Source organism: Delphinapterus leucas, chromosome 18, assembly GCF_059928025.1.
Source record: "Delphinapterus leucas isolate spDelLeu-1000000601 "Yukka" chromosome 18, BTC_Dleu_Yukka2, whole genome shotgun sequence".
Taxonomy (NCBI): domain Eukaryota; kingdom Metazoa; phylum Chordata; class Mammalia; order Artiodactyla; family Monodontidae; genus Delphinapterus; species Delphinapterus leucas.
Window position 1 is genome coordinate 73,534,309 of NC_143146.1, and position 26,194 is coordinate 73,560,502.

The 26,194-nt window shown below is 47.7% G+C and overlaps 2 protein-coding genes across 2 annotated transcripts in view; one reads left to right on the plus strand and one right to left on the minus strand.

Moving 5' to 3' along the window:
• The window catches only part of FLT1 (fms related receptor tyrosine kinase 1), a 171,296-nt gene extending 155,648 nt beyond the window's left edge, over positions 1-15,648 (plus strand). The window contains exons 25-30 of the mRNA XM_022574557.3: positions 1-100; positions 5,523-5,628; positions 5,906-6,048; positions 7,893-7,977; positions 9,714-9,808; positions 12,593-15,648. Coding sequence (XP_022430265.1) covers positions 1-100; positions 5,523-5,628; positions 5,906-6,048; positions 7,893-7,977; positions 9,714-9,808; positions 12,593-12,794 — 731 coding nt within the window. The 3' untranslated portion in view covers positions 12,795-15,648. The remainder of the gene's footprint in view (positions 101-5,522; positions 5,629-5,905; positions 6,049-7,892; positions 7,978-9,713; positions 9,809-12,592) is intronic.
• Positions 15,649-20,195: 4,547 nt separating this feature from the next.
• The window catches only part of PAN3 (poly(A) specific ribonuclease subunit PAN3), a 117,641-nt gene continuing 111,642 nt past the window's right edge, over positions 20,196-26,194 (minus strand). The window contains 3 exon segments of the mRNA XM_022574545.3: positions 20,196-21,645; positions 21,647-21,693; positions 23,016-23,145. Coding sequence (XP_022430253.2) covers positions 21,595-21,645; positions 21,647-21,693; positions 23,016-23,145 — 228 coding nt within the window. The 3' untranslated portion in view covers positions 20,196-21,594.

Consider the following 26,194-nt stretch of genomic DNA (forward strand, 5'->3'; position numbering starts at 1 on the left):
GTGGGTCCCCGTACCCGGGCGTGCAGATGGACGAGGACTTCTGCAGCCGCCTGAAGGACGGCATGAGGATGCGGGCCCCGGAGTACGCCACGCCCGAAATGTGAGCCCCCGTCACCTCCAGCCCATGGCTCCCCACCCCCGCACCGCCGGCCAGGCCGCCTCAGGAAGGGGACGTGCTGCTGACGTCCAGAGCCCCTGTCCTGGGAGATGCAGGGGGCTCTCCTTACTCCAGGGTTGCCCCTGCCTAGCCCCCTGGGGCCCAGCCGTGCCGGGAGCACGTTCCAGAAGCGAGGCGTCACGTCCTGGACCCGTCCCTACCTAGGGCTTCTCTCCACCCCCAACGTAGCTGCGAGCCGAGGTTAGGAACACAGCTTCTAGCTAGGAGCCCGGGCACAACTGAACAGCCCGCCCGGGAAGTGGAGACCAGACCCCGTGCCCGCTCACAAAGTGGGTCCACGGGCTCCGCAGCTGACCGGCCCTCCAGCCACACCCGGGACCATGGGGGGCTGGCTGGAGTGTAGGGGGAGATGTGGAGGAGAGGAACGGGGGTCCAGACTGGGTAGGAACCCTGCTCCCCGGAGGCCCGCGTGGGCAACGAGGCACCTTCAGCCTGTGCGGAGCGGGGGGCTGGGGCTGCTGCTGGCGGTGGCCCCTCCGCTTGGCCCCGTGGCTCTAGGAGGACGGGAGGACCAGGGTGAGGGCTGTCCACCTTGGACAAGTGCTTGCTCGCCCCTCTCAGACTCTGTCTTCCTGACGCTCTGCGGGTGTTTTGCCCTGAGGCCTGGGCAGGAAGGTGATGACCCCGGCAGTTCTCTCAGGCTGCTAGACAAGGACTCGCCACCCCCCCCCCGGCCCCCCGCCCATGCTCGCGGCGGTACCACCTTTCCCGAACAGACAGGGGGCCCTCCCCCTCCCACCCGCACAACTTGGGGCTGTGAGGAGCCCCTCGATGGCCTTTGGGAGGAGTCGGAGGGAACGAAGAAAGTGTGCGCTTGGCCAAAGTGCCCTCTCTTTCCTCCACGGCCCAGAGACAAGCTAGGTCAGACCCGGGACCATGAGGACGGGGGACTCGGGCCACGGAGGCGGGGCTGGGGAGCGGCCTGAGTGCAGAGGGGAGAAGGGACCCGGCCTTCTCGGTCGTACGTGGTGTCCTTGCCAGCAAAGCACAAGGCCCTTCTGAGAGCTGGGGACGCGGCTAGATTAGCCCCAGGCCTGCGCTGGACTGGAGAGAGATTTTAAAGGCAGGAGAGTTCTCAATTGCTCACTGCTTTTACGTGGTGGACAGGGGCAGACACCAGGAGGTCTGGTTTAAAATGAGATGACTTTGCACTTTACAGTTTTCTAAGCGAAGATCCCAGCCCGCTTGAGGGGCAGGCAGACGGGAATTTTCACCTGAATTGGATGAGTGACGAAACTAAGCCTCTGAGAAGTCTCGTGATTTGCCGGCTAAGTAGAGAGGAGACAGATTTAAAGGCGGTCCTCTGGACTGAGCTCCCTAGATCACAGGACGGTTAAATTAGGAATATACCCCATGTTCCTTAGAAGAAATGTCTAATATGTCCACTCATGCTTTGAATTAAATATTTCCTTTGACTTTTCATATAATCTGAAAATCACAAAAGCAAGTTCCCAGTGACTAACAGTAATAATGATTGCGGTCATTAACAACAGCATTTATTCGTTACTTGGTCCTTATTAAGCATCAGGCACTGTCTTAGGCACTTTAACATATTAACTTACCTCATTCTCATAACAACCCTGTAAAGTGGCTGCTGTCATTATCTCCACCTTACAGATGAGACGACCAAGGCACAGGACGTCTAAGCGATTTGCCACTTTGCCCGTTAGTTAAGCAAACCGAGCCCCCAGCACCACGCTACACACCTGCAGGGTGTGTTTCCAATTCTTACCCAGGTTCTGGTCCAAAACAACTCACATCAACTTTGGGCCCAAAACTCACTTGGACTTTATCAAACCTTCAAGTCTTTATATAAGGTAGCACTTGTACCCCAGTCCACAGAAAGAAGGATGGTCCCTCAATTCTAGGGAGTTTATTTTAGAAACTATAAAAAGAAAGAAGCAGCTTTGTGAATCGTTTGTTGGGAAGTCCAGAATTCAAACCTTCAGCGTTTGAAAGCTGTTGGAGTCATTTCCCTCCTGTTTGTTCCAACAGCGGGAAGGCCCTGGTGAGGATGAAGGGCAGCTCTCAGAACTAGGGTTCTATGACCTGAACTTGGTCTAAATTGGCGTGCCCTTGGGAGCTTGGGTGAGAGCTTGGAAAGGAAGCTTTTCTCACAGTCCCGTCACCCTTGGCTTGTTTTCTAGAGGGGCCATGGGGTTGGGTGTAACTGGTGTCTCTTTTCTTTATTAAACCTGTTTACTTAGTGATGTAAAACGGTTTTAACGTGAGTCACTCATTCCTCGCTCAGAGCCTGTTTAATCAGATGTCTTTCAATAAGGGAAGAAATAATGAATGTTTTGATTTTTTTTTTTCTTTTCCTTTGGTGTTTGAGATGATTTGCACTGAATCTTAGGCAAGAGGAGTGGAAACTAGAAGTCAGAAACCAAGAATCAAAATAAAAAACAGCAAGAGTCGCAGGTGGTCCCTTCGGCTGGTTTCAGCAGAGAGGAACCTGGGAGAATCCTGTTCACAGGCCTTGCATTTCCCCCACCAGCTGCCTCTCAGCAGCGAAGTGATGCTGGTCGGCATAAGTCTGGGGCCTCTGCTTGACCAAATGCTCCCTACTCTCAGGGCACCCCCCCCCATATATTTTCTTTTCTTTTTGCCTGGTTCAAGCCTTTCTTGCTTTGGCTGCCTTGTATAGAATATCTGTGTATATATTTACTGTTCTTCCAGTGGTCTCTGAGAATCTGTTTCTTGCTAAAGAAAAGGGAGCCTTAGACAAGGTAAGGCAGACACAGGCCAGCCTCTGCCACAGCCCACGCCCCTGGGGTGAGGATCCCAGACTCGAGTCTCGTGACCACCTGCCTCTGTAGCGTGCATTTCTGTACCTATCTCAATAAATTAGTAAGATGTGTAAACGGACCTTAATATGAGATCCACACGGGACTGTCTTATGCTACTCTAGCCCTGTGGTCGCTAGCAGGCTGGCCTGGGTTGCCTGGATGGAGCACGTGCCTTGAGCCCTCACTCTGAGGCACTGCTCGTCAGCGAGAGTTAAGGGGCCTGTCCCGTGTCTCCCAGAGAGCAGCGACGACAGCCCAGAGTCCCAGCCTCCTTGGTGTCTATAAGCTGAGCCCCACTGCAGTGGTACCTGACACTGGACCACATAGCACACTCACCCAAGGGCCCTCACCACTCTTAGAACAAGTCAACCCACAGCCCGCCCCTAGGATTTAGGTCAAACAGGTCCGGTAGGTGAGACACAGGTGGGAGGGAACCAGAATCATCTTCTGAAAAGAGTCTTGACCCGGAAGTTTGGACAAATGGAGGAAAGTTAGCAATTCAGACATGTGATCTTTATGAACTCCTGTCCGTCCCTAAACAAAGACTTAAGTACCCAGCAAGCAGATATCCTATCAGAAAGGAGGACCTCAGCTCCACCAGCCAAGTATCAGGAGAGTTTGCTTGTGAAGACCAGTGCCCGTGGAACGTTCTGAAGACCACATGGTGCTCCCAACCCCTTGGGTACCTAGAATTTTATCCCGGGGTTAAATCAGAGCCTTTGGACACACACCTGGACCACACTGTTCTACCTCTTAGCATTGTTTTTACTGAACGGGATTTTTTGCCATTGAGACTTTGGCCAGCATTGAAAGACAATGCACAAGGCCATCCCATGAAGTCATTATTACCCGGATAATGATGCAGTTGAGAGGTGTCTACAAGAACCTCCTTTCAGATTTCAGTTCTGGGAATAGCCATACTTCTTCCAAGTAGCTGGTTTATTTTTAGCTTCCGGCTCACGTGCATCATTGAACTGGTTATTCCTTCCTTTCACCAGCTGCCTGGAAGTTTAGAGCACTGCCTCTGTCAAACTACTCAAAATCATGATATAAATTGTGCATCTTAACTCTGCCTGTAGTTTCAACCTTTTCTCACTGTTATTTTTATATCCCTCCTCATACTCTGTTTTTTTTTCTTTTAACCTTCCTATATTCTCCCTGTCCGTCAGCCACCTCATAGACTTTGACACAAAATAGGGATAGCCTTAAGAGACACTTGGAGCTGTGGGTGCCGCCTGCAGGCTCACATCTGAGAGGTGGCAGCAGGGATGCGTCACCTCAGGTGCATCCTGGCAGCGCCCAGGTCCCAGCCGTGTCTGTAGTCTGCCTTGGGAATTAGGGATTCATGGAAGGAGCAGCACGTTCTCTTCTAGGAGATCAGTCTGACTTCCTTCAGCAGACATTTGTTGAGTGCGCACAGGCAGGCCCTGGGTTAGGTGAGGGGTCTGGAGAGGAGGTCCCTGCCTGAGCAGGGCTCTCAGCCGGGCTCTGACCCAGAGTCCAGGCCCATTTAGATTTTGATCCGACCTGGTCAGAGTCCTCTCTAGGGGATCTCCTGAGAGAAGAGATGACTTACAATCAACATCCCGAGGAGAACAAAGAGAATAGATCCTAAAGCCAGTGTGTGTACAGATGCCTGGGAGGTGGTGTGCCCAAAAGGGGCAGGTAGAGACCTCTACTCCCTGCAGACGTGACTGAGAGAGGAGCCCGATACCCTTCGGCCTAAAGTGTCAGGAGCATCACAGAGGAACCCTGTTGACATTTAAATCCCGGGACAAGAGTCGGCTTCTGGGACACTAAGACAAATGGTTTCATATCCAAAAGCCAGCCTGTACTTTTGCCTTGTGCGGAGAGAGGCCAGTTTGTAATGGTGGCTTTGAAATGCTGGGGGTGGGGCAGTCAGCCACATGGAAGGAACTAGCATACGGCCCGAGGAGCTACCCACACTCTGTGTGGACGTCCACCTTTTGGATGCGATGTGGGTCGTGTACACAGTGCCTCCCCCTGCCCACCTCCACTGCTGAGCTCGACAAAGCAACTGTGAGGGGTAAGACATCCCATGTGCTCATGCAGGAGCCCAGGGCAGCCTTCATTCCAGCCTGAGAAGGTCCTAAGACTGCAGACTATTCACCCGTGGATATCTGTGTCTATATCCACTTTCCACCTTTAAGGACACTGTCCTGCTTTGCACAGTGAGGGGAGGACGTGACACTTCATGGCCGAGTGACCACTGGCGTTTCCCCCCAGACAGCTCGGCTTCACTCAGAGCTCAGCCCCCCCTCCCGCCAACAGCCTGGGTCGTCATGGGCTCTGGGGGGTTGGTTTGAGAGTCTGCCTGTGTAGACGTGTTTTCCACTACCAGCAGGACCTGGCCCGAGCACCCTTTTTATGTGTCGTGGCTGCATACCCACATCTAAAAGTGGAGCAAGCACTGCATACTACGAGAAGCATCGTCTTTATACCCATGACAACACCCATCCCTTGGCCAGTGTGTAGGGCAGTCTATGTACCCCCCACTGCTCTCCAGCAATCTCTGCTGTGCTCTCACCCAACAGCTACCAGATCATGTTGGACTGCTGGCACAAAGACCCAAAAGAAAGGCCAAGATTCGCAGAACTTGTGGAAAAACTAGGCGACTTGCTTCAAGCCAATGTACAACAGGTAAATTTATCTAGAGTATCAGAAGGCCAGATGCCTTCAATATAAGTCAAGGGAGTGTCTTCTTTGTCTGTTATTTTAATGGCTATTAATAGCTGAGCTCAGGAGTAAAAGAAAACACGTGTGTGTGGGGGGTGTGGGCGTGTGCGGGTGTGTGCAGACTTATCTTCCCCAAACACAATCAAGATTGTGGAAATGACATAGTTGAACTGAAACAGTGTCCCACAGAAACAGGCTGAAGTAGAAATGCATGCGACTACACCTGTCTTTGGTGTTTTAGGATGGCAAGGACTATATCCCACTCAATGCCATACTGACAGGAAATAGTGGGTTTACGTACTCAACTCCTGCCTTCTCAGAGGACTTCTTCAAGGAAGATATTTCTGCTCCAAAGTTTAATTCAGGAAGTTCTGATAATGTCAGGTAAGATCTCTCTTTCCCCAACTTCATTTTATAAAATTTTCAAACATAAATAAAAGCCCACCTCCTAAACCCAAACATACATTTTACCTTATTTCGTCTACGTACTCGATACGTGTGTATGTGTGTATTTTTCTTTTTGCCGAACCTTTTGGAAAAGGGCATAAGGCACTGTAACACCTTCCCTCTAAATACTTTGGTATACATCTCATAAGGGATAGTCTTCTGTGCCACCATGCCAAAAATTATCACACCAAAGAAAATTGATAATCCCTTCATACTATTAAATTTTCAAATCTCCATTATTTCCCCCAAATGTCTTATGTACCTTTTTTAAAAGCGTCATCCAATCAAGAACACTTTGCATTTTCTTTCATTTCTTTAGTCTGTCTTATTCTAGAAGAACTCCTCTTTTGTTCCCCCCAATGACCTTGACTTTTTTCATGATACCTTCGATAAAATGCAACAAAGTGGATTTGTTTTCTTACCTGACAAACTAAGTACCTCTCGTTAGCCTAGAGGAAATTGGAGAAGGTGTAAGGGAAGAAAGATGTACTGAGTAGCCGTGCTGGGCGGGGTCGGCACCTCAGTCCTAGCAGTGACACGTGTGTCACACACAGTCAGTGCTAATGGTTAGACACGTGCTGTGTGGTCTGGCACCATGCTCAAACCAATCCTATGAAGGGTTCCTGTTATACAAGTGGGGACATTAGAGCTCCACAGAGGACAGCTCGCCAAAACTGTGCGGCTCGAAAGCCGCAGAATAGAACTTCTAACCCAGGTGTTCTGACACTCCCTCCCTGTCCCCGTGTGGTCAGGACTCGTTTCAGGACTTTTAGACTATCCTGGGGGCCTTCTAGCATTTTTGCCTGCAGTGGGTATACTCCTAGGGCTCCAACCTCAGTTCAGCCAAGCTTGGCAGGTGACTAGGGAAGAGCTGGAAAGACTGATGGTCTGGGACAGGCCTGGAAGAAGTCCAGTGGCCGGCCCAGATTTGCGGTGCTGGGTCACAGGTCAGCGGCACGATTCATACTTCACAACCGGCCCAGATGAGTCATCCATTGTTTTAAAGATGAGAAAAGTAAGCGTGGATTAAATAAATTAGCAGGGGCGGATTGGGTCAGACCTGGGGAGGAAGGTGTCAAAGTTACACGGGCCTTTCCGGTCTGTTGCTTAGCCTTGGGCCCAATAGGGAGCTCGCCTAAGAGATGGGGCCTTGTCGGTGGTGACAGGGCCTCAGGTGAGGGGGCGTACAGAGGGTCCCTCTGCCGGCCCCTCCCAACAGATCAACCAAAGCTCAGCAGGCAGTCACAGGGAGCTCATCCAAATACTACCCCTTTCTCCCGATCTGTGATCGCAAAACTGGATACACGAGACTAGCCCTGGTGCTCGATTATGCCATTGAATCAGCTGTGTGACCCTGACGGGTCATGTCCTTTCAGAAGTAGCAGCTGTACATGATGAAGCCACATCACCTCTCTGGGCATCATTTCCCATTTCTTTGTAACATGGGTGTTTAGACCAGATGACGACCCAGGTCTCTTCTCAGCCCGACACCATCTGGTTCCACGGGGGGCCAGAGGCCTGACCGCTACCTCGTCTCTCAAGGGTCCCTCTGGGGGGTTTTGCTCAAAACTATGCAACGTGGATTAGCAACCACAGGAGGAAGTAGCACCACTGTCTGGATTCCCAGGGAGACACAGCCAGAGAATTGCAGCCTCAAGAGGGATGAGGTGACTCCTAGTATTTGGGTTCACCTTAGCTGGGATGTGGTGCCCATGGTCTCCTGACTAATCAAAACTGGATGCATTTTCCCGTCTTGATTATTCTTTCTGCTTCTTCTTTAGATATGTAAATGCTCTCAATTTCATCAGCCTGGAAAAAATCAAAACCTTTGAAGAACTTTCACCAAATGCCACGTCCATGCTTGATGTAAGTAATGGAAGGAACCCACTCAGTGCACCCCATCCAAACACAAGCTCCAGTCGTCCGGTGGCTCTAGGTCAACGGGGGCCAGTAATCAGTGGTGGCTGAAATGACCATTTCAGGGGGGCTGACAACAAGACATAGAATACACAGAGCTAATTTGAAAGTAATTCTGTAGTTTGAAGATGACCCAGGATTCACTCCAGGGCCCATGTCCTTGCCTGGGCGTAACTCAGTCCGCTACGAAACCTGTGTGTTTCTAAGCTTCTTGGCCATCAGTGATGGAACCTTGCTTTCAGAGCATTAGAGGAACTAAAAGCTGTATGAGTGGTTGCACCTTCGTGGTGCGACAGAGAGCCCTCTCCCACGAGCAGCCCTGAGATCCTGGAAGAATCTCCTAGGCCTCTGCTCCCACCCAACCACACAGGGCAAAGTGATCCATACAGCCCAGCAAACAAGAGGCCTCAACCAGCTTGTCCCTTTAAAAGATCTGGGATGTGGGGCTGAGAGAATAAGGGGAGGAGAGGAAGGGCTGGACAAGAGACATGGCCGCTGCATCTCAGGGCCGCTCACGGAGTCGTGACCCAAAAAAGGCCTGTAAAACCTACGGTGGGGGCTTCCCTGGTGGCGCAGTGGTTGAGAGTCCGCCCGCCGATGCAGGGGACACGGGTTCGTGCCCCGGTCCGGGAAGATCCCACATGCCGCGGAGCGGCTGGGCCCGTGAGCCACGGCCGCTGGGCCTGTGCGTCCGGAGCCTGTGCTCCGCAACGGGAGAGGCCACAGCAGTGAGAGGCCCACGTACCGCAAAAAAAAAAAAAAAACCTACTGTGGTGTGAAGGTGATGACCACAGAGAGCGTGGCCTTGAGACACAGCACAGTCATCACTGAAAAACACCAAAACCTTCCAAACACACCAGATAAAAAGGAAAGATTATTTAAACACTAAAAAAATTACAAATAAGCTGGTGAATACAAAGGCAAAGTGGCTGGAAATTTTGGTTTGCTGCTTAGAAACACTGGTTTTAAGTCCAAGGAGACGATAAGAAACAAAACATGGAAGGCTTCTTTGACCCTCAGCCCTGCCCACCTGAGTACCTGGGGAACTGGGGTAGGCCCCTTCCTGAGGCTCCTTTACTGACGATACTTAAGGACACAGACAGAGCCACGGGGGGACTGAAGGTGGCAGGAACCACGTGTGGGGTCCACTCACTGGAAACGCCGTGTCAACAGAGTCAGGACCCTGCATAAAACTCAGTGCTAAATACGAACCAACAAGGAAACAGAATGGCTGGAAACCACCACACAGGAGGGCCTAAAAAATTCTGTAGAATCTTCAAGAAAAATTAAACTGTGTCTTTATCATTTCTCAGAGTCTTTACATATCATTGCCAAGTCATCCGTCCAACTATCTTTAATATATTTAAGCAATAATTTGCATAAAAGTTGACTAGGAAAAACGCTCACCTGGTACCCGCAGTTTTCCCTTTTGTTTACATTTGCTTTCTTCACCGTCAGGAGGAAGGGCCTCAGTCACTGGGCACAGGGATTTCTTGTGACTGACAAAGTTTAGACTTGCCGATATGGAGACAATTCTGTGTCTTCACAGGCAGGGAGTGTGGAAGATGAGGCCAGAGCCTGGAGTGACCTTAGATGCGCATCCCAACATCACACCCCGATTGGCATGGGCCCCTCCAGGTCAAGCAAGAGGTGTAACCTTTTCCTTCTTCCCTTCTTCCCTTCAGGACTACCAGCTGGACAGTGGCACCCTGCTGGCCTCTCCCTTGCTAAAGCGCTTCACCTGGGCCGAGAGTAAACCCAAAGCCTCACTGAAGATTGAGTAAGGACGCTGGGGGGGCTTTGACCAGTTCCCGGAGGGGCGAGAAGGAAGATGCCAGGGGAGAGGGTTTCATGGCGATACTTGAGGGCTACCTGCCCTCCTAGACCATAGTGTCCAGGCCGTGCAGAAAGCACTTTTTTCTCCCCAGAAGGACAGGAAAGAGGGCATAAAATCAGATATCTGAGCGCCATGTTCTGGGAAGGAAGACTGGGATTTAAGAGAAAACAGAACTTGCTTCACGGGCAAGGACAGGCAGTCCGAGCCCATGAAGCACAGCCCCTCGGTGGAAAGGAGCCCCATGTCTCCAGCTGTCAACAGTGCACAGTCAGATAGAGACCTGCTCACAGGGGCAGGGAGGGGACGCGCACCCCTCACCATCCCGGGCCGGCAGCAGCGGCACAGGAAGGGCCTGACTACTGCCGTCCAGTCCTGAGACTCGCCCTCCTGACACCCCAACCCTTCCAAGTGAGTGCTCATGTCCTGTGGACCGTGGCTTTCCTTCCTCCACACAGCGGCCGGTGGCAACGCCGTCAGAAAACGTGGGCTGTCGCTGGACCCTCCAGGACGACCCTCTTGGTGCTCGTCCCTTCCCGGTTCAAACGCCTGCCCCTGACTCACCCACAGGCAGAACCGTCCTGCTCCTCTTGTACCTAAATCAGGGCTCTGCTGACTCACAGAGCCAGAGGGCAAACCACGGCTCGCCTCTGCCACTTACAGAAGCAGCCGTCCCCAGTACACGCGCAAGGAGCTGCAGCTGTGTGCGGTCACCTCTCCCTACAGAAGCAGGCAACCGCGGCCAGGGAGCACAGGAAAATATGCTTAACCTCGTTAGTCATCAGGGAGATGCAAGGCACATGAGACACCCCTTCTTCACACCTGCCCGCATGGCTGGAATCAGAGTCAGTGCTGGCGAGGAGATGGAGAAATTAGAACCCTGTATGCTCGCCGGTAGGAACATAAAACAGTGCAGCCACTTTGGAAAACAGTCTAGCAGTTCCTCAGAAGGCTAAATAGTCTAGGAACCGGCAATTCAGCTCCGTAGGTATATACCCCACGGAAATGAAAACTTACGTCCGCACAGAAACTTGCACACAAATGTTCACAGCAGCATTATTCATAATGACCAAAGGAAGAAACAACTCGAATGTCTATCAATTGGCGAAGGGATAACTAAAATGCATATATCTGTACAATAGAAGGAGATCTGTCAGTAAAAAGTATGAGGTACCGATACACGCTGCAACATGGATGAACCTTGAATTAAGTGAAAAGAGCCGCTCATGAAACACTATGCCTCGTATGAGTCCATGTATATGAAATGCCCAGAAGAGCCATCTGTAAATATACTAACCACCACTGGCCTGTACGCTTTAAATAGGTGAATCGCATAGTATGTAAGTTGTATGTCAATACATCTGTTGCTTAACAAAACAAAACAAAAAAAACCCAAACAAGTGGCCAGCGCACGGCTAGTTTGCTGGCCCTGGTCCAAGTCAAAGGGTGGCCACAGACGCCTCTGAGCGATGGGGCCCACAGCGCATCAACCCCAGGGAGCTGGAGGGCCGGGAACGTTCGGCCCCGAACACCTGCGCACGCGTGTCCTCTGCGGCGCCCCCCCTCCCCCGCCCGGGGGCCCAGAGCCGCGCGCCGGGCAGGTCAGGGGACACCGCGGGGAGTGACGGGAGAAGCGGGACCCACGCGCTTTTGTTTCCTGCTTTAAAACACTTCCAGAAACACTTTCCTGTGTGGAAAAAAGGAAAACCACCCATTGCATCCTCTACTCGGAGACTAAAATACAGAACATGGATCGAAGGCTGGTGGGCGCGCTAATGCAGAGCCAATCAAACAACGTCGTGGCGCCCGGGGTTCTCATTCTCATCCCAGCTGTTAAGCCCACCAAACACGGGAGGACAAGAGAAGCTCCTCTGCCCGGCGCGGCGTCCTGGGCTGCATGCGACGCACGGAAGCCAGCAGCCAGTCCCCTGCCCCTTCACCCTTGCCGCGATACACCGCCTTACCTGGACATGCCTCTCCTCTGGAGCACAAACAGGAGAGGGAGACGGACGGCTGTGCTCACCTTTCCATAGGACGTTCTAGTAGTTTCTCCAGGCGGCTGTAACAAACTTCCACAAACTCGGTGGCTCAACACAGGAGTTCCGGAGGCCGGACGTCCAAGATGAAGCTGTCACAGGGCTGCGCTCCCTCGGGGGGCCCCGGGGAAGACCGTGCCTCTCCTCCTCCAGCGGTGCCGCCCCCCGCGTCTCCTCGGCCCCACCTTCCCGCTCCTCCTGCGTGCGCCGTGACGCCACCTCCGCCTCTCTTATAAGGACGCGTGTGATTGTGCTTGAGGCCCACCTGGGGGACGCAGGCCAGGCGCCGCCTCCGGAGATCCTTTAGCTCAATCGCAGCTCTTGCCTTATAAAGTGCTATTCCTAGGTTCCAGGGATTCGACTTGAATATTTGCGGGGCTGGGGAGCATCTCTGAGCCAATCACAGGAGTAGGGGAGGGCTGGACCCAAGCCTGGGGGCTATTTTCCACCAGCAGTTCTGGGTTTGCCTTAACTAATTCCACCCTCGGCCCTGGCCGGCCGGCGGAATGACCCCCAGCTGGTGGCAGAGAGGCCGTGCGCAGCTCCAGAGACCTGGGCAGAGGGCGAGGTGGGACTCCACAGCCATGAACCCCAGGACGCCTATGAGCAAACGACCCACTAAGGGGTGGACTTGAGTGTGTTCAAGAAATCAACTTTGTACGGTTGATTCTTTTCCTTTCTTTTCTTTCTTTAGCTTGAGAGTAACAAGTACAAGTAAGGAGTCGGGCCTTTCTGACCTCAGCAGACCCGCGTTCTGCCATGCCAGCTGTGGGCACCTCAGCAGAGGCCGGCGCAGATTCACCTATGACCCCTCGGAGCTGGAGAGGAAGATTTCGTGCTGCTCTCCCCCACCCGACTACAACTCCGTGGTCCCGTACTCCACGGCACCCGTCTAGAGCCCGACTCAGCACAGCCTTCTTTCTAGAACCACGTGTGTATTCATACCCCCAGAAAAGTAGCTTTTGCCAGTATTATGCATATATAAATCGACACCTTTTCCTTTCCACAGAAGCCAGCTGCTTTTGTGTGACTGTTAATAGTGCTTTTTGTCTCTTTTGACTAACAAGAATGTAACCCCAGATAGATAAAGCCAAGAGCACCACTGCCAACCCTCGCGGGACTCGGAGGGTAGGAGAAATCCTTCCTCAGCCCCAGGACTTGCTTCTCCTCCCCGGGGCCCCAGGGCCGCCGGGCTCCGGGTGGTTGAGGACACACACTGTCACCTGTCACAGGCCTGTGCAGCAAAGGCGTGGCTCTGGGGCCCTGCAGCAGCTGACACGGCCTGGGAGGAGGAGGGGAGAGAGGAAGAGAACAGGACAGGGCGCGGGGACGGAGTGGGATGGGGACAGTGCCACTGGGTCCACGTTCGAGAACCAGCCAGGGAGCAGACAGGACAGGGGGTGGGCGGTGAGCAGAGGCCAAAAAAGGCCAAGCGTAATTTTTGGAACGACCAAGCACATTGCACCACCTCAGCTATGGGATGGGTTCTGTGCCTCTTCCCAGACGGGGCACGGCTTTCGTCTCCAGCGCTGGGTGGAGCTCGAAGCCAAGCCCGTCCCCCCGCCGGCCCCCCAGCAGGACACGCTGACCCCAACCCCCTGAGCTGGGCGGGGCGGGGGTCGCCTCTCCCCACGCGCCGCTCCCAGGAAGCTCAGCCCAGTGAGTCTGGTCTGCTAGATCACCGGTTCGGCTTAAAGCCACGTTTTCAAAGATACCGTCAGATTCCATCTGGAGTATTAACATCTAGTCAAGACACTTAACTCAGTTTTTGGTATTAACCTGTTTCGTGCAGTTAGTTATAAAAGGAAGCTGAGGAGAAGGAAAACAGTCTTGTGTAGGTTTACTCTAGACCCAAACTAGGATAGATGGAGGAAAAAAGAGAAGGCGGAGTGAAAACCCCATCTCCACGCCAACCAGACCAACTCCCGAAAACCGTGGCGACCCGAGGACAGAAGTCAACCAGGTGTCCTTCTTATTCGGTGGAGACCCTACCCACGCTCGCCTCTTAGACAGAAGAGCATTGACCAATGTCTACTAAGCGCTTTATGCTCCTTGAGGAAAAAGGTGGTATGTAATTTATGCAAGATACTTCTAGAATGGGGACTCCGGGTATTAGTTAATGAGCCGACAGTAGGAGAAAAGCCTCTTTTCATCTACTTTGGGCCTTGCCTTGGGTCTGAGGATGATGGAAATGGGGAGACAGGGTACAAAAGGGTGCCTACTTCTCAGGGTCCAGAGGCCCTGGACCCCTCACCGGCGCTGCGTGACGCTGCGTGTTCAGGATGTGCACACCTTCTGGGGCCAGCTGGAGCCAGACAGGCCACAAGGAATCACTGCTCCTGGTAGAGAAGAGGACGCTTCCCTTCTTAACTCTAGAACCTGAGACGGAAGTGATAGACGGGCCTGTGCTTCCTGCCCCGTGTGCCACAGTCTCGCTTCAAGGCTCTTCGTATGAAGAGATGGGAGAGCTGGAACGTCCCCAGCAAGACGTCGGCTGCTTCCGGGGGCGGGGACTCTACTGGAGGAGCCAGTCTCCAGCAAGAGTCAAGTGCAGACAGTATCGGGCCAGGGCCCTGGAGAGGGGGGGCCTTCTTCCTGTTCTTCACAAGCCCGAAAGCACCTGTGACCCCTGGCAACAGTAGAAATCGGGTAACCGGGAGGAGGTCAAACAGGGCAATTACAAGAAGACCACAATCGATTCTCCTGTCTTCTCAAATCAGTTAAGGATCCAGCAGTTAGTGAAAACAAAGCAAAACCTTAGCTATGCATATAATGTCTTGATTTCAATAATCTAACTCTTAATCATTAAGAGGCCTTAGTAATACCATCTTTCCAAAGGAACACGTTAGACTGTGTTAATCCGGCTTCCTCAGAGACTCGGGTCTGTCCCATCAGTCCGGTTTTATCTGGAGTCTTAACATAGAATGAAAACTGGAAGCTGGGAGGAATGAGTGTATCCAGTGGCGAGGGGCTTGTCCCAGACGGGTTCGTTGAAACAGCACTGAAAATGCAATCACTAGTGGACTGATGGTATTATTAGACCCATTTGTCATCTCCGACAGAAATGGCTGGCCTGAACAACGACAGGACAAGTACTCCCTTTCAGGACTTGTGAGATCAAGGACACGGAGCAGCGTGGGTAGGAGGGGACGGGAACCACGCGCGAGCCTGTATCTAGCTGGTCTAAGAATGACGCTCAGGCCCGTGGAGCAAGTGGGTCCAAACCCCGAGAAGGTGACCTCGGCCTTCTGGCTGCGCCTCGCTTCCCAGCCCCTAAGAATGCCGCACAGGAAACAACCACGTGTCGGCCCCTTTTAACTGATCAAAGAAGGAGCGCGTCTTTGACCGACAGTGGTAGTAACTATATGTATATTTGTGTGTGTGTGTTTTGTGCAGAACTATTTAAGGAAACTGGAATTTTAAAGTTACTTTTATACAAACCAAGAATATATGCTGCAGATATAAGTAAGACAGAATCTCGTCCTACATCTCTAGTCACTATGAATGTACTTTGTATGCTATCTTCATATAATAAAATTAACTTACAAAAACATCCATATTTTCCATTTTGCGTATAAATGAAAAAAGGGGTCTTGGTTTCCCTGGGCGGGGGAGTGGACAGGTGTTCTGGGAGAGCTCATGAAATACCAATTACTAATCCGGCACAAGAAACAGAAACCAAGCGCCACTAAAGACGGGGCACAGAGCTTCTACCAGTCCACAGAGTGGCTGCTCTAAACAACTGAGACACTGCGAACAGTAAATCAACATCAAAATATAAAATGAATACGATCACAAGTAAAATGGACAGACTGAGTGCGAGTGCTGGCTGCAGACCAAAGTCTCCTCAATTAAAAAAGAGGCAGGCTTTCCCAAACACTAACATTACCATGACCACAGAATGTGTGTGTGTGTGTGTGTATACACACGCGCGTGGGTGTATATTTGTGTATTAGAGGTTGTGTGCTGGGAACCATACGAAATAACTAGGCAATGACACAAGAGCTTCCCTAAGAAAAGGACACTAGCTACGTATTCTTCAATTTTGTTTTGTGGATCACATCCTAGAAAGAGGAACCATTCAGGTAATCACTAATAGACACAGAATAAGTGACCAACACATTGTCTTAGAAAGCGGTCATACCATCACCTTCCTAATAACATCATAAGCAAACCAGATCGGAGAAACACTTCCAGGGAAAACAGGCCTACTTTCTTTGGGACAAGGCGAGAACAAGGGATAAATAACTAATCTCAATAAATTTGTGGTTATTAGCTGAAGAGGGCAAAAAGCATTTTATCTTCGAGAACCTGAAATCCTTTAAAAATGTTACTGGTTTTCTTAACACAAAAGTCACTAATTTAGGCAAAGGATTTGAAGAATGTTCAAGGAATTGGTGTCACGTCATCGTTTAGAAGTTTTCTCATGACTCTAGAAACTTATTGTACATTTGGGAATGAATTTTTTTCTTTCGTCCAGCAGCAGGATAGCCCAGCAAGGTGTACTGGACTGCTCAGTGTTAAACGTATTACCAGACTTTCGGATTTCACAGGCCAGGAAATATTTCAGAAATATCCTGGATCCCAACCCAGGAATGACTAGCCTTCTGTTTTTTGAACTAAAGACATTTAAGAGAAAAAAAACAAAACAAAGTAACCCCCCAAACCCACTAGATGCCACTAATGTTCTATTTCTTGATCTGGGTGTGGGAAATAGGTACGTTCACGTCACGATCATTCACTGAGCTGTACCCTTACATGCAAACGCACGTGTGTATGCTCTTCAATAAAGGATTATTAAAATGAAAAAAACCTGATTGATCACCACAACTCTTCACAGAGGAAAAACCCATCTTAAAAAGAGTAAGGGCTTAGACTCAAACATAGCAACTGAATTTTATGTGCCAGGAACTATTTATTCCAAGTGGTTTAGAGAAATAAACTCATTTAATTTTCAAAGCAACCCAATGTGATAGGCACTATCAGTACACCCTTCACATCGATGGGACAACTGAAGGAGTCAAGAGAACTTCAAAATCCCACCATCACATCTGCCCACCTACCACAGACACTCTGCCCTCCCGACTCAGGACACCCGGGGTACACGCAGCCCCTCCCTCTCCTCGACTCAAGGCCATTGCTCCAGCAACTCACCACCCCTCACCCCTGCCCATCTTCCCTTTTCCACTGGATCATACGAACATGCTATTACCTCTCCCATCTGGCAAAACCCAGAACCCTCCATCCCTGCTTTCCCCTCCAGCTACCACCCCATTTCTCTTTTCCTCTTCACAGCAAAATTCCTTGAAAGAGCTGGTTATACTACGCTTTGTTTCTGGTTCCTCTCCTCCCACTCAAGCCAAGCTTTCTCTCCCACTCACTGAAAAGGAGCTGCTCCACGGGGAGCTTATCCATGACGCCACGTCGCTAAACTCAGTGGCCATTTTCAGTCTCAGTCTTAACACCTTGACCCTTATTCCTGGAAACACCTTGATTCTAGGACATCACAGATTTTTCTTCCCACCTCACTGGTCATTTCTGCCTCCTACTGGTTTTCTTTTCTCTGATCCTTCAACAGTGTTCCAGGAACCCCAGGGCTCTGCCCCTGGACCTTTCCACTTCTCAGTCTATACTAACTCTCTTCATGCTCTCAATCAGCCTCAAAGCTTGAAATGACATCTATATGATAATGACTTGCAAATTACATGTACAGGCCAGATCTCCCCCAGCCTCCAAACTCGCACGTGAGAGTCTATACTAACTCGCACGTGAGTGCTAAACCAGCACCTCCTGATGCTGGAGCAGATGGTATTCTCCAAAACATCGCTGCACCAATACCTTCCCATCCCACATGAGCTTTGGCAGTGTCCTTGTCACTTCCCCATCCAATTCCTCTCCCCTGGAATCAGAGCGGGCTTTGTGACTCGTCAGCAACAGAATGTGCCAGAAGTGACCGTGCATGATTCCGAGGCCAGGCCAGAAAAGACCATGCAGCCTCCACCCGAGGTCACTCATTCTCCAACCGGTCCCACCAGAGAGGCAGTCGCCAGAGCTGGAGAAGCCCAAGCCTCACGGAGAAGCCGCGGGTTGGTGCCTCCGTTGACCGGCCCCAGCTGAGTCCAGTTCATGACCTTCAGTTCAGGTGCCAGGTCGGATGATTGCAGCCCCCACCCTCCTGGCACTGGAGTTTTCCCTGCTGAGGTCCAACATAATGGGTAGAGCTAAGCCATCCCTGCTGTGCCCTCTGTCCTAATTCCTGACCCACAGAATCCATGAGAGTAAAATGGGGGTTGTTTTATGCCACTGAAGTTTACGGTCCGTCGTCACTAAACAATAAAAAACCAGCACAAACGTGCACTAAACATCTTAAACTTAACAGGCCCCAAACCAAATTCCCAACTGTCTTTCCTCACCTCCCCGTCTTCCCCGTGCCAACCCCCTCCCTCCCTCCCTCCCTCCCTCCAAAAACCCCTTTCTTCCTACAACCATCTCTTTCAATTCAGTAGAATCCTCCATCCTGTCAGTAGTGGGCCAAAATCTTCATAGTCATTTTGACTCCTCTCTTCTTTCTTACTCCACGTCCTAGAAATCATAAATCAGGACGTGCTCTTGGCTCTACCTTTAAAATGTATTCAGAATCCAGTTGCTTCCCACTGCCTCTACAGCTATCTCCCCGTCACCCCACCCCAAACCCCCTAACCAGCAGCCCGAGTGATCCTTTCAAATGCTGTGCCATGCTATTCCTGCTCACAATCCTCCTCGAAGCTTCCCCTGCAGGAGTAAACGCCAAAGTTTCCTGCCGATTCTGCTCTGGCCATGGGAGCCTGCTTGCCCTGCCTCAGACGCTCCCGGCACGTTCCCCGGCCTGGAATTCTTTTCCCTCAGACATCTGCAATGCCTGGCTCCTTCTCTTCAAGTCTTTGCTCAAACACAACCTTCTCAGGGAGACCTACTTACCCAGATCGTCCCATCCGAAATTCTACCATCACCGCCAAACTCCCCACACCTAGAGTTGCAAGATGAAACACAGGATGGCTGATTAAATCTGAATTTCAGATAAACAAATGATCCTGTGCCCCATGCAATACTTGAGACGCACTCATGCTAAAAAAAAAAACTATCCACTGTTTATCTGAAATTCAAATTCAATTTTGTGTTGTCTGTTTTCATTTGCTAAATCTGGCAACCCTATCCACGCCCTTTACCCTACTTTATTTTCTTTCCATAACCATTATTACCTCTTAACTACTATATACTCCTTTTCCCTGATAGGATGAAAGCTCTCTAAGAGCAGAAATATTTGTCTGTCGTGGTCAGAGTGCTGTTGGTTCCTAGAACAATGCCTGACGTATAACAGGCATTCAATAAATACAGGCAGACCTCACAGATGCTGCTTTTTCTACAGACTGAAGGTCTGCGGCATCCCTGCATCGAGGAAGGTCTAAAGGCACCGTTTTTCCAACAGCAACTGCTCACCCACTTCAGGGCTCTGTGTCACGTTTTGGTAATTCTCTTAGTATTTCAAACTTTTTCATTATTACTATATTTGTTATAGTGATCAGGAACCTCTGACGTTACTACTGCAAGATTACAACTTGCTGAAGGCTCACATGATGGCAATATTTTAAAATTAAGGTATATACATTTTTTTTAGACATAATGCTGTTGCACACCTAACAGACTGCAGTATAGTGTAAACATAACTTTTGTATGCACCGGGAAACCAAAAACTTCATGTGACTCACTTTATTGCAACATTCACTTTACTGCAGTGGTCTGGAACCGAACCCACAATGTCTGAGGTAGGCCTATATTTAATGAATGAGTACCTAGTTTCAACAAATATTACCATTTTGTCGTATTTTCCTTCTCTACCCTTCTATTCGGAATGATGTTTCTGGGGGGGTGGGGGGAGAGGAACCTTCACCTATATAGTAAATTAACCGCGTCTGAATCAAAGACTAGCAGATGTCATTCCTTTCATATAAGTAGGTCCTCTCTCCTAAACTACACGGTATATGCCACGTACTATTTAGAAACGTTTGGGTGTAACTACACATTCTGTAAAGAACAAGTACTTAAAATACTTATCTGCATTTTTGGTGCCTAGAACAGATCCAGGTTAGGCATTTAACAGATATTTGGTAAATTAACAAATAAATCTGCCACCATTTTATCCAAAGACCAAAACTTCCTCCAAAACACATATGAAACGTTTGGCCTTTTAAGTCCCAATCATAAAACAAACATCATCTTGTTAAATGAACTGGTAGCAAAAAAAAAAAAAAAAAAAAGGACCATCTTCTCTCTGTAATTCTTTATTAAAAATACTGCTGTACACGTAGAGACTGAAAACAGGATTAAAGATGAATAACCCATATTGGGATCATGACATTAGAACTTAACATACTGGTGCTTTTCAGGGAAGTTGTTGACATCCAAATTACAGAACCAAGGTCAAAAGCAAAATACAAAGGTACCCTCAAAAATATTTACAATGAAGTAAATACATTAACAGATTTTAAAATAGGTAACAAAAAACTGAAATGACCAACGTTACATGATTTCAAGGGTTGTCCGTTCTGTGCTTGTATCTGTCGTAACAGGAAGGTGTGCAAGTTTATATCCTTAATTTGAGTACTTTCTGATATTAAAATCTTCCTATGAATTAAAAAGACTAACTTTTAGACAACCTGTTAAATGGAATTACACTATGGAAAAGAGGGCTCCCCCAAAAAACACCTAAGCAGAACTAAGAGTTCTATTGAAAACCATTCCCAATAAAAACTAAATGAAAAATAAATATAAAACAAAGCTTAAAAAAAACAACGTATTACCTGACACCAACTGTTTTCTGGCTGACAATATTTACTCATGAAAACATATCAGCTGTCTGCCTTTTTATTCAAACCAAGTCCTGAGGTTACTAGGGGCTGAAGCAAGCTAGCATTTATGATGCAAACACTCTTGGGGTTGTGATTTGAACCGGCCTCGCAGAGGGAAGTTTGCTGGTCTACACAGAATGAGAAAATCAAGCCCTATTTTACCCCTGCCCTTCCTTAGCTTTTGCAAAACATTGGTCCACAAATTAAATTTTCAAGAAGTTCCCAGACCCCGAAACTAAAATAGATGATCCCCTTTCATTTTCAAAGAAAACAATATTGGAAAAAATCTCCAGCCCGCTTATAAATTAAGCATTTCATATTTCTTCTAGAATACAAGTAGTTCTTTTTTGTACAAAAGAATTACAATATGATTTGTCAAAAAACATATAAAAAGACAGCTGCTCTTTGTCAAATACATGAGCTAATAATGATAAAAGACTTTTGCATGTTAATGTCTCCAAGTTCCTGTTCCTTTTACATAAAAAAAGAACATTATGGTGGCAAATGTTAGTTATCCTCTGAATACTGAGCATTATGTTCTTTTAAAATCCATCCTGATCAAATGCAATAGCTGATTTTCTTTTTAACTCAACAACTGATGCTACCAAACGTGGACTCAAACACACTTGTTAAAACATGTAAAGTGGGTCTCTAGTCTTCAAAGATTTTGGGTGAAGAGGTGCTTTTTCTTGATGCAAATCTCAAGGCAGAGAAAATCATTTTAAAGCTTATAAAAAGTGGACAGAGAAATATTAAAAACTTCTCTGAAAACTACAAATGTGTATAGTTATTAAAATTGAAGACTGTAACATCAGTTGCAAGTGCTTGGAAGTCCTTCCTGACCTTTTGAGTTTCCACATTTTCTTCATAGTTGCATGATGAGCACCCAGTGCTAGCAAAACATTCAGTGCTGGGAAAGGAGATAGAGTCTTCATTACTGTTTTTTACGAAAGAAAATTCCTACGTATTTGGCAGTCTTCAGTATCAAAGTATAGGTATTTCATTAACTAGAAATTCCATGAATACCCAAGTTTGGCGACAACTGCACGTCCAAATGTTAAGAAAGTTAAGAGGAGGAAAATTCCAGACTTTTGAGACTGACTTATTCAGGAATATCCCACATAGTTATTATCAAAAGCACTATTACTTTGGGCTAAGCAGTGACTGCAAAGGCACAGCAGATTGTTTTCCCTCCAGATTCAGGCTGTAAAACTTCAGAAAGCTCCTGATGCCAGACCACCGCTGTGTTTAGATCGTCTTCTGAACAGTGTCTCTGTATCTGTATCCAGTGTAAAGTACCATAATAAAGCTGTGGTTCAAAGAACAGAACTTTATACAAAAAAGCAAACTGGAAAAAACCTAAAGCAACATACTCCTGAACTTCAGGCCTTTAACACAATTTCTTAATTTTTTTCTGTTAAAAAATGGCATAAATGTAAATGTATCTGATTAGCAGGGAAACGCCTTTTTAAAAAAAGGCTCTGGTTGAATTTGGAGCAAAGAGCTCTGTGTGCTCCTTCAGTTCCTGTTTGTCTAACCCTCATTCAGAAAGGATTTAAATCAACTAATAGGGGAATTCACACCCAACAAGTCACTGAAATTTTTGTGTGTTCTTAAAAACAAAACAAAAAACACACAGAAAAAATCTCAAGCTGAACTAACAGTGGGTGGCATACAGAGCTTGCATACAATACTCTTACAAGAATTATGCACTGTACGGTACTTCCATGAAATCATTTACCTGGTCCCTTATGTTATTCAGGGCAACCCATCCCCAAAAGAGCAAATTCTGCAACCCTCAGTGACAAAAATGCTGCCCAGCATTGTTTCCCAAAAACCTCCTTGCAAATCGTTTCCCTTCATAAGTATACAATGTGGCAAAAGTTCAAAGATCAGAAAAAAGTCTTTAAAAAATTAAAATTAGTGCATATACAAGTGGAAAAAACAAAAGCTGGAACATCATTCCCCTAACGGTGCTCCTTAATCTAAAATAAACTCTTCACAGATGTGGCCCACCGGCAGCCACAGCTCAAGGATAAGTGAAACATTCTTCCTTTCAAGTAACAGCGCACCCGACCCAAGTGCAAGCAGCTCTGCTCATCTTCTGCTTGTTTCCCAAACGCGAAATGAGATGAGAACAGTTCAGCTGTAGTGCAATTTGCTATTGGTTAATAAGCTCCTCGGCCATATCCCGCCTGTTTTTTTTTTTTTTAAGCAAATACTACAACTGACCATTTGCAGCTGCAATCAGTTCTTGAAAAGTATTTTCAAAGCATCGCTTTAAGTCACTGTAAGTCACCACAAGTACACTCTTCTCATCTCTGGAAATGAGGCTTATTTTTTCTGGCACACCAGCATCTAACTGAAACAGACAGAAACACAACATATGAAGTTCAAGCCTATTTTAGGACAACATTTGCAACAGTGATATATGAAATATTTTTTAAAATGTTGTCACATTCCCCTCTAGATATTCATAAATATTTTACATCACTAATCACTATGTACACACTTTTCAACTCAGATGCGTTTTTAAAACACATTGTCCTAGGCGCTTCCCTGGTGGTACAGTGGATGAGAATCCGCCTGCCACTGCAGGGGACACGGGTTCGAGCCCTGGTCCGGGAAGATCCCACGTGCCGCGGAGCAACTAAGTCCGTGCACCACAACTACTGAGCCTGCGCGCCTAGAGCCCGCGAGCCACAACTACCAAAGCCCGTGCGCCTGGAGCCCGTGCTCCGCAACAAGAGAAGCCACTGCGATGAGAAGCCCCCGCTCGACAGAACATTGCCCTAGGGGCTTCCCTGGTGGTCCAGTGGTTAAGACTCTGCACTCCCACTGCAGGGGGCGTGGGTTCGACCCCTGGGTGGGGTATTAAGATCCCACATGCAGTGTGGCGTGGCCAAAAAATAAATAAAACACATGCAAAAGTCATTTTTTAAAAAATTAAAGAAACATTGCCCTATGTTGCTGCCTATCTTATTTTAAAACTTTATTATTTTTATTTTTGTTGGAGTATAGTTGCTTTACAATGTTGTGTTAGTTTCTGCTGTACAACAAAGTGAATCAGCTTTATGTATACATATATCCCCATATCCCCTCCCTCTTGGACCTCCCTCCCACCCTCCCACCCCCAATCCCACCCCTCTAGGTCGTCTCAGAGCGCCGAGCTGAGCTCCCTGTGCTATACAGCAGGCTCTCATTAGCTATCTATTTTACGCATGGTAGTGTGAATATGTCAATCCTAATCTCCCAATTCATCTATCTGTCACGGTTAACATTTGTGTATATTATATTCCATCCAGTTGATACTCCATAATTCAATTATTCCCCCAGTATCTCCCAATTCCTTGGTATCGTGAACTACAGTGCAACGAACATATTTGGCTAATTTTTTTCTTCTATAGAACTACTTCTCTAGGAGAAACACTTAAAAGTATAAATACTGAATCAACAAGTATGGGTAATTTTATAGCTTAATACATACAGCCAAACTGCTTCCCAAAGGACACAGAACACCACGGATTTATGAGTTGTACCAGTTTACCAGTAACTCCATATCAAGCGAGTGCCTTGCTATTTTAATTTACATTTTTCATTAATGTTACCAAATGTTTTCATACATTTACTTTTGTTATTTCCACCTGTGTGAATGCCGGTATATAATCTTTATCAAATCCTTATCTACCAGGATTTGGCAATAATATTTTAATGAGCTCTTTGTAAAACATAAGTATGAATCCTGAGTCCATCTAATAACTTTTCGTTAGGATTTTCACTTTACTTTTGTTAGTTTTCAATGTACATATTTCCGTCTTTTTTCAATAATTCATTAAAATATGTTTAAAACTAATTCTGAAGGCACAACCTTTCAAATCATTTTACCATCTAATTTCTGCCATCATTTCCACCAAAGTAATCTACGTAAAAAAATTTTTTTTTTTTCCTTTTTGCAGTACACGGGCATCTCACCGCTGCGGCCTCTCCCGTTGCGGAGCGCAGGCTGAGCGGCCGTGGCTGACGGGCCCAGCTGCTCCGCGGCACGTGGGATCTTCCCGGACCGGGGCACGAACCTGCGTCCCCTGCATCGGCAGGCGGACTCCAAACCATTGCGCCACCAGGGAAGCCCAAAAATTTAATTTTTATATCATCAACATGGCCAGCCATCTCTTTTAATTTATTATACGCTTTCCAAACTTAAAAAATTGTCACATATTCAGATTTGGGATAAATTTTATTTACTCCTATGTTATGAAATGAAACAGAATTTTCTTAGAATTTTCAGTTATCCTAATATTCATTAAATAATCTTCATTTAAGATGTCTGTCCATGGCTTATTTCCACAGGATCCACCTGTCAGTGTTTATTCTAGTTCTACATATTTTTAATTACTGGTGCTTTGATACTATGGATACTGTTTTCTAAAATCTGGTAGAATTATTCTCCACTCGTTGCTCTTATGAAAAATGTTTTCCCCTTAAGGGAAAAGGGCAAATGAATATACAAATTGTACCAGGTTAGCTCAATGATAACATACAGTCTCGTTCTGTCTTATTGACAATACTCTCTAAAGAGTTTTAAGGAGATTCAAACACGGCAAAGTAGTGCTTAAAAATAAAACACCACCGTGTTTTACCTGAAGGGTTAGCACACTGTACGCCAACAGCTCTAAATCATGTGCCACCGTAGGTATTTTCTCCTCTAGTCCTTGTAATTTAGGGACAGTTTAGACCAGGGGTCAGCAAATGTTTTCTATAAAGGGCCAGATAGTAAGTGTTCTAAATTTCAGGGCCATATATCAACACAAGCCTCTGTCTCATACTCTTCTTAGCTGGTTTTGTTTTTACAATCCTTTAAAAATGTAAAAACTATTCTTAGCTTGTAGGCTGTACAAAAACAGGCAAAAGGATTTGGCTCACAGGCCAGTTTGCCAACCCTGGATTTAGATATAAACCTATACACAAAGGCTAGGATATACTTCTGGAGACCCATTCTCTCTGTAATTCCAAGTAATTCATAAGGGAAATGCACTCCTCCCTCCCTCCATAAATCGCACCTCTCCTGGCCCTTTCAAAAACACAAAGCTCACCTCTCAAAATTATGATACATCTCTACCTGCTTACTTCATCTAATCACTTCTAATTCTCCATTTATCACAGCTGGGTCTAGTGATATGCCCAGTACTGCGTTTTCACTATTATTAACACTTGATTAACACCCACAGCTGAGAGCACATGAACTAAGGACATGCAGGACTCACAATGACTGAGAAGAAAGGAATTCAACTTTTAAAAAATATTCAAACACAAAATACTGCTTTGTTTGTTATAACAAACTACACTTGGTAAATAAAAGAGAGTGGGGCGGGGGGTGTGTGTGGGAGGCAGTCCTTTTGTGACATTTTATCACA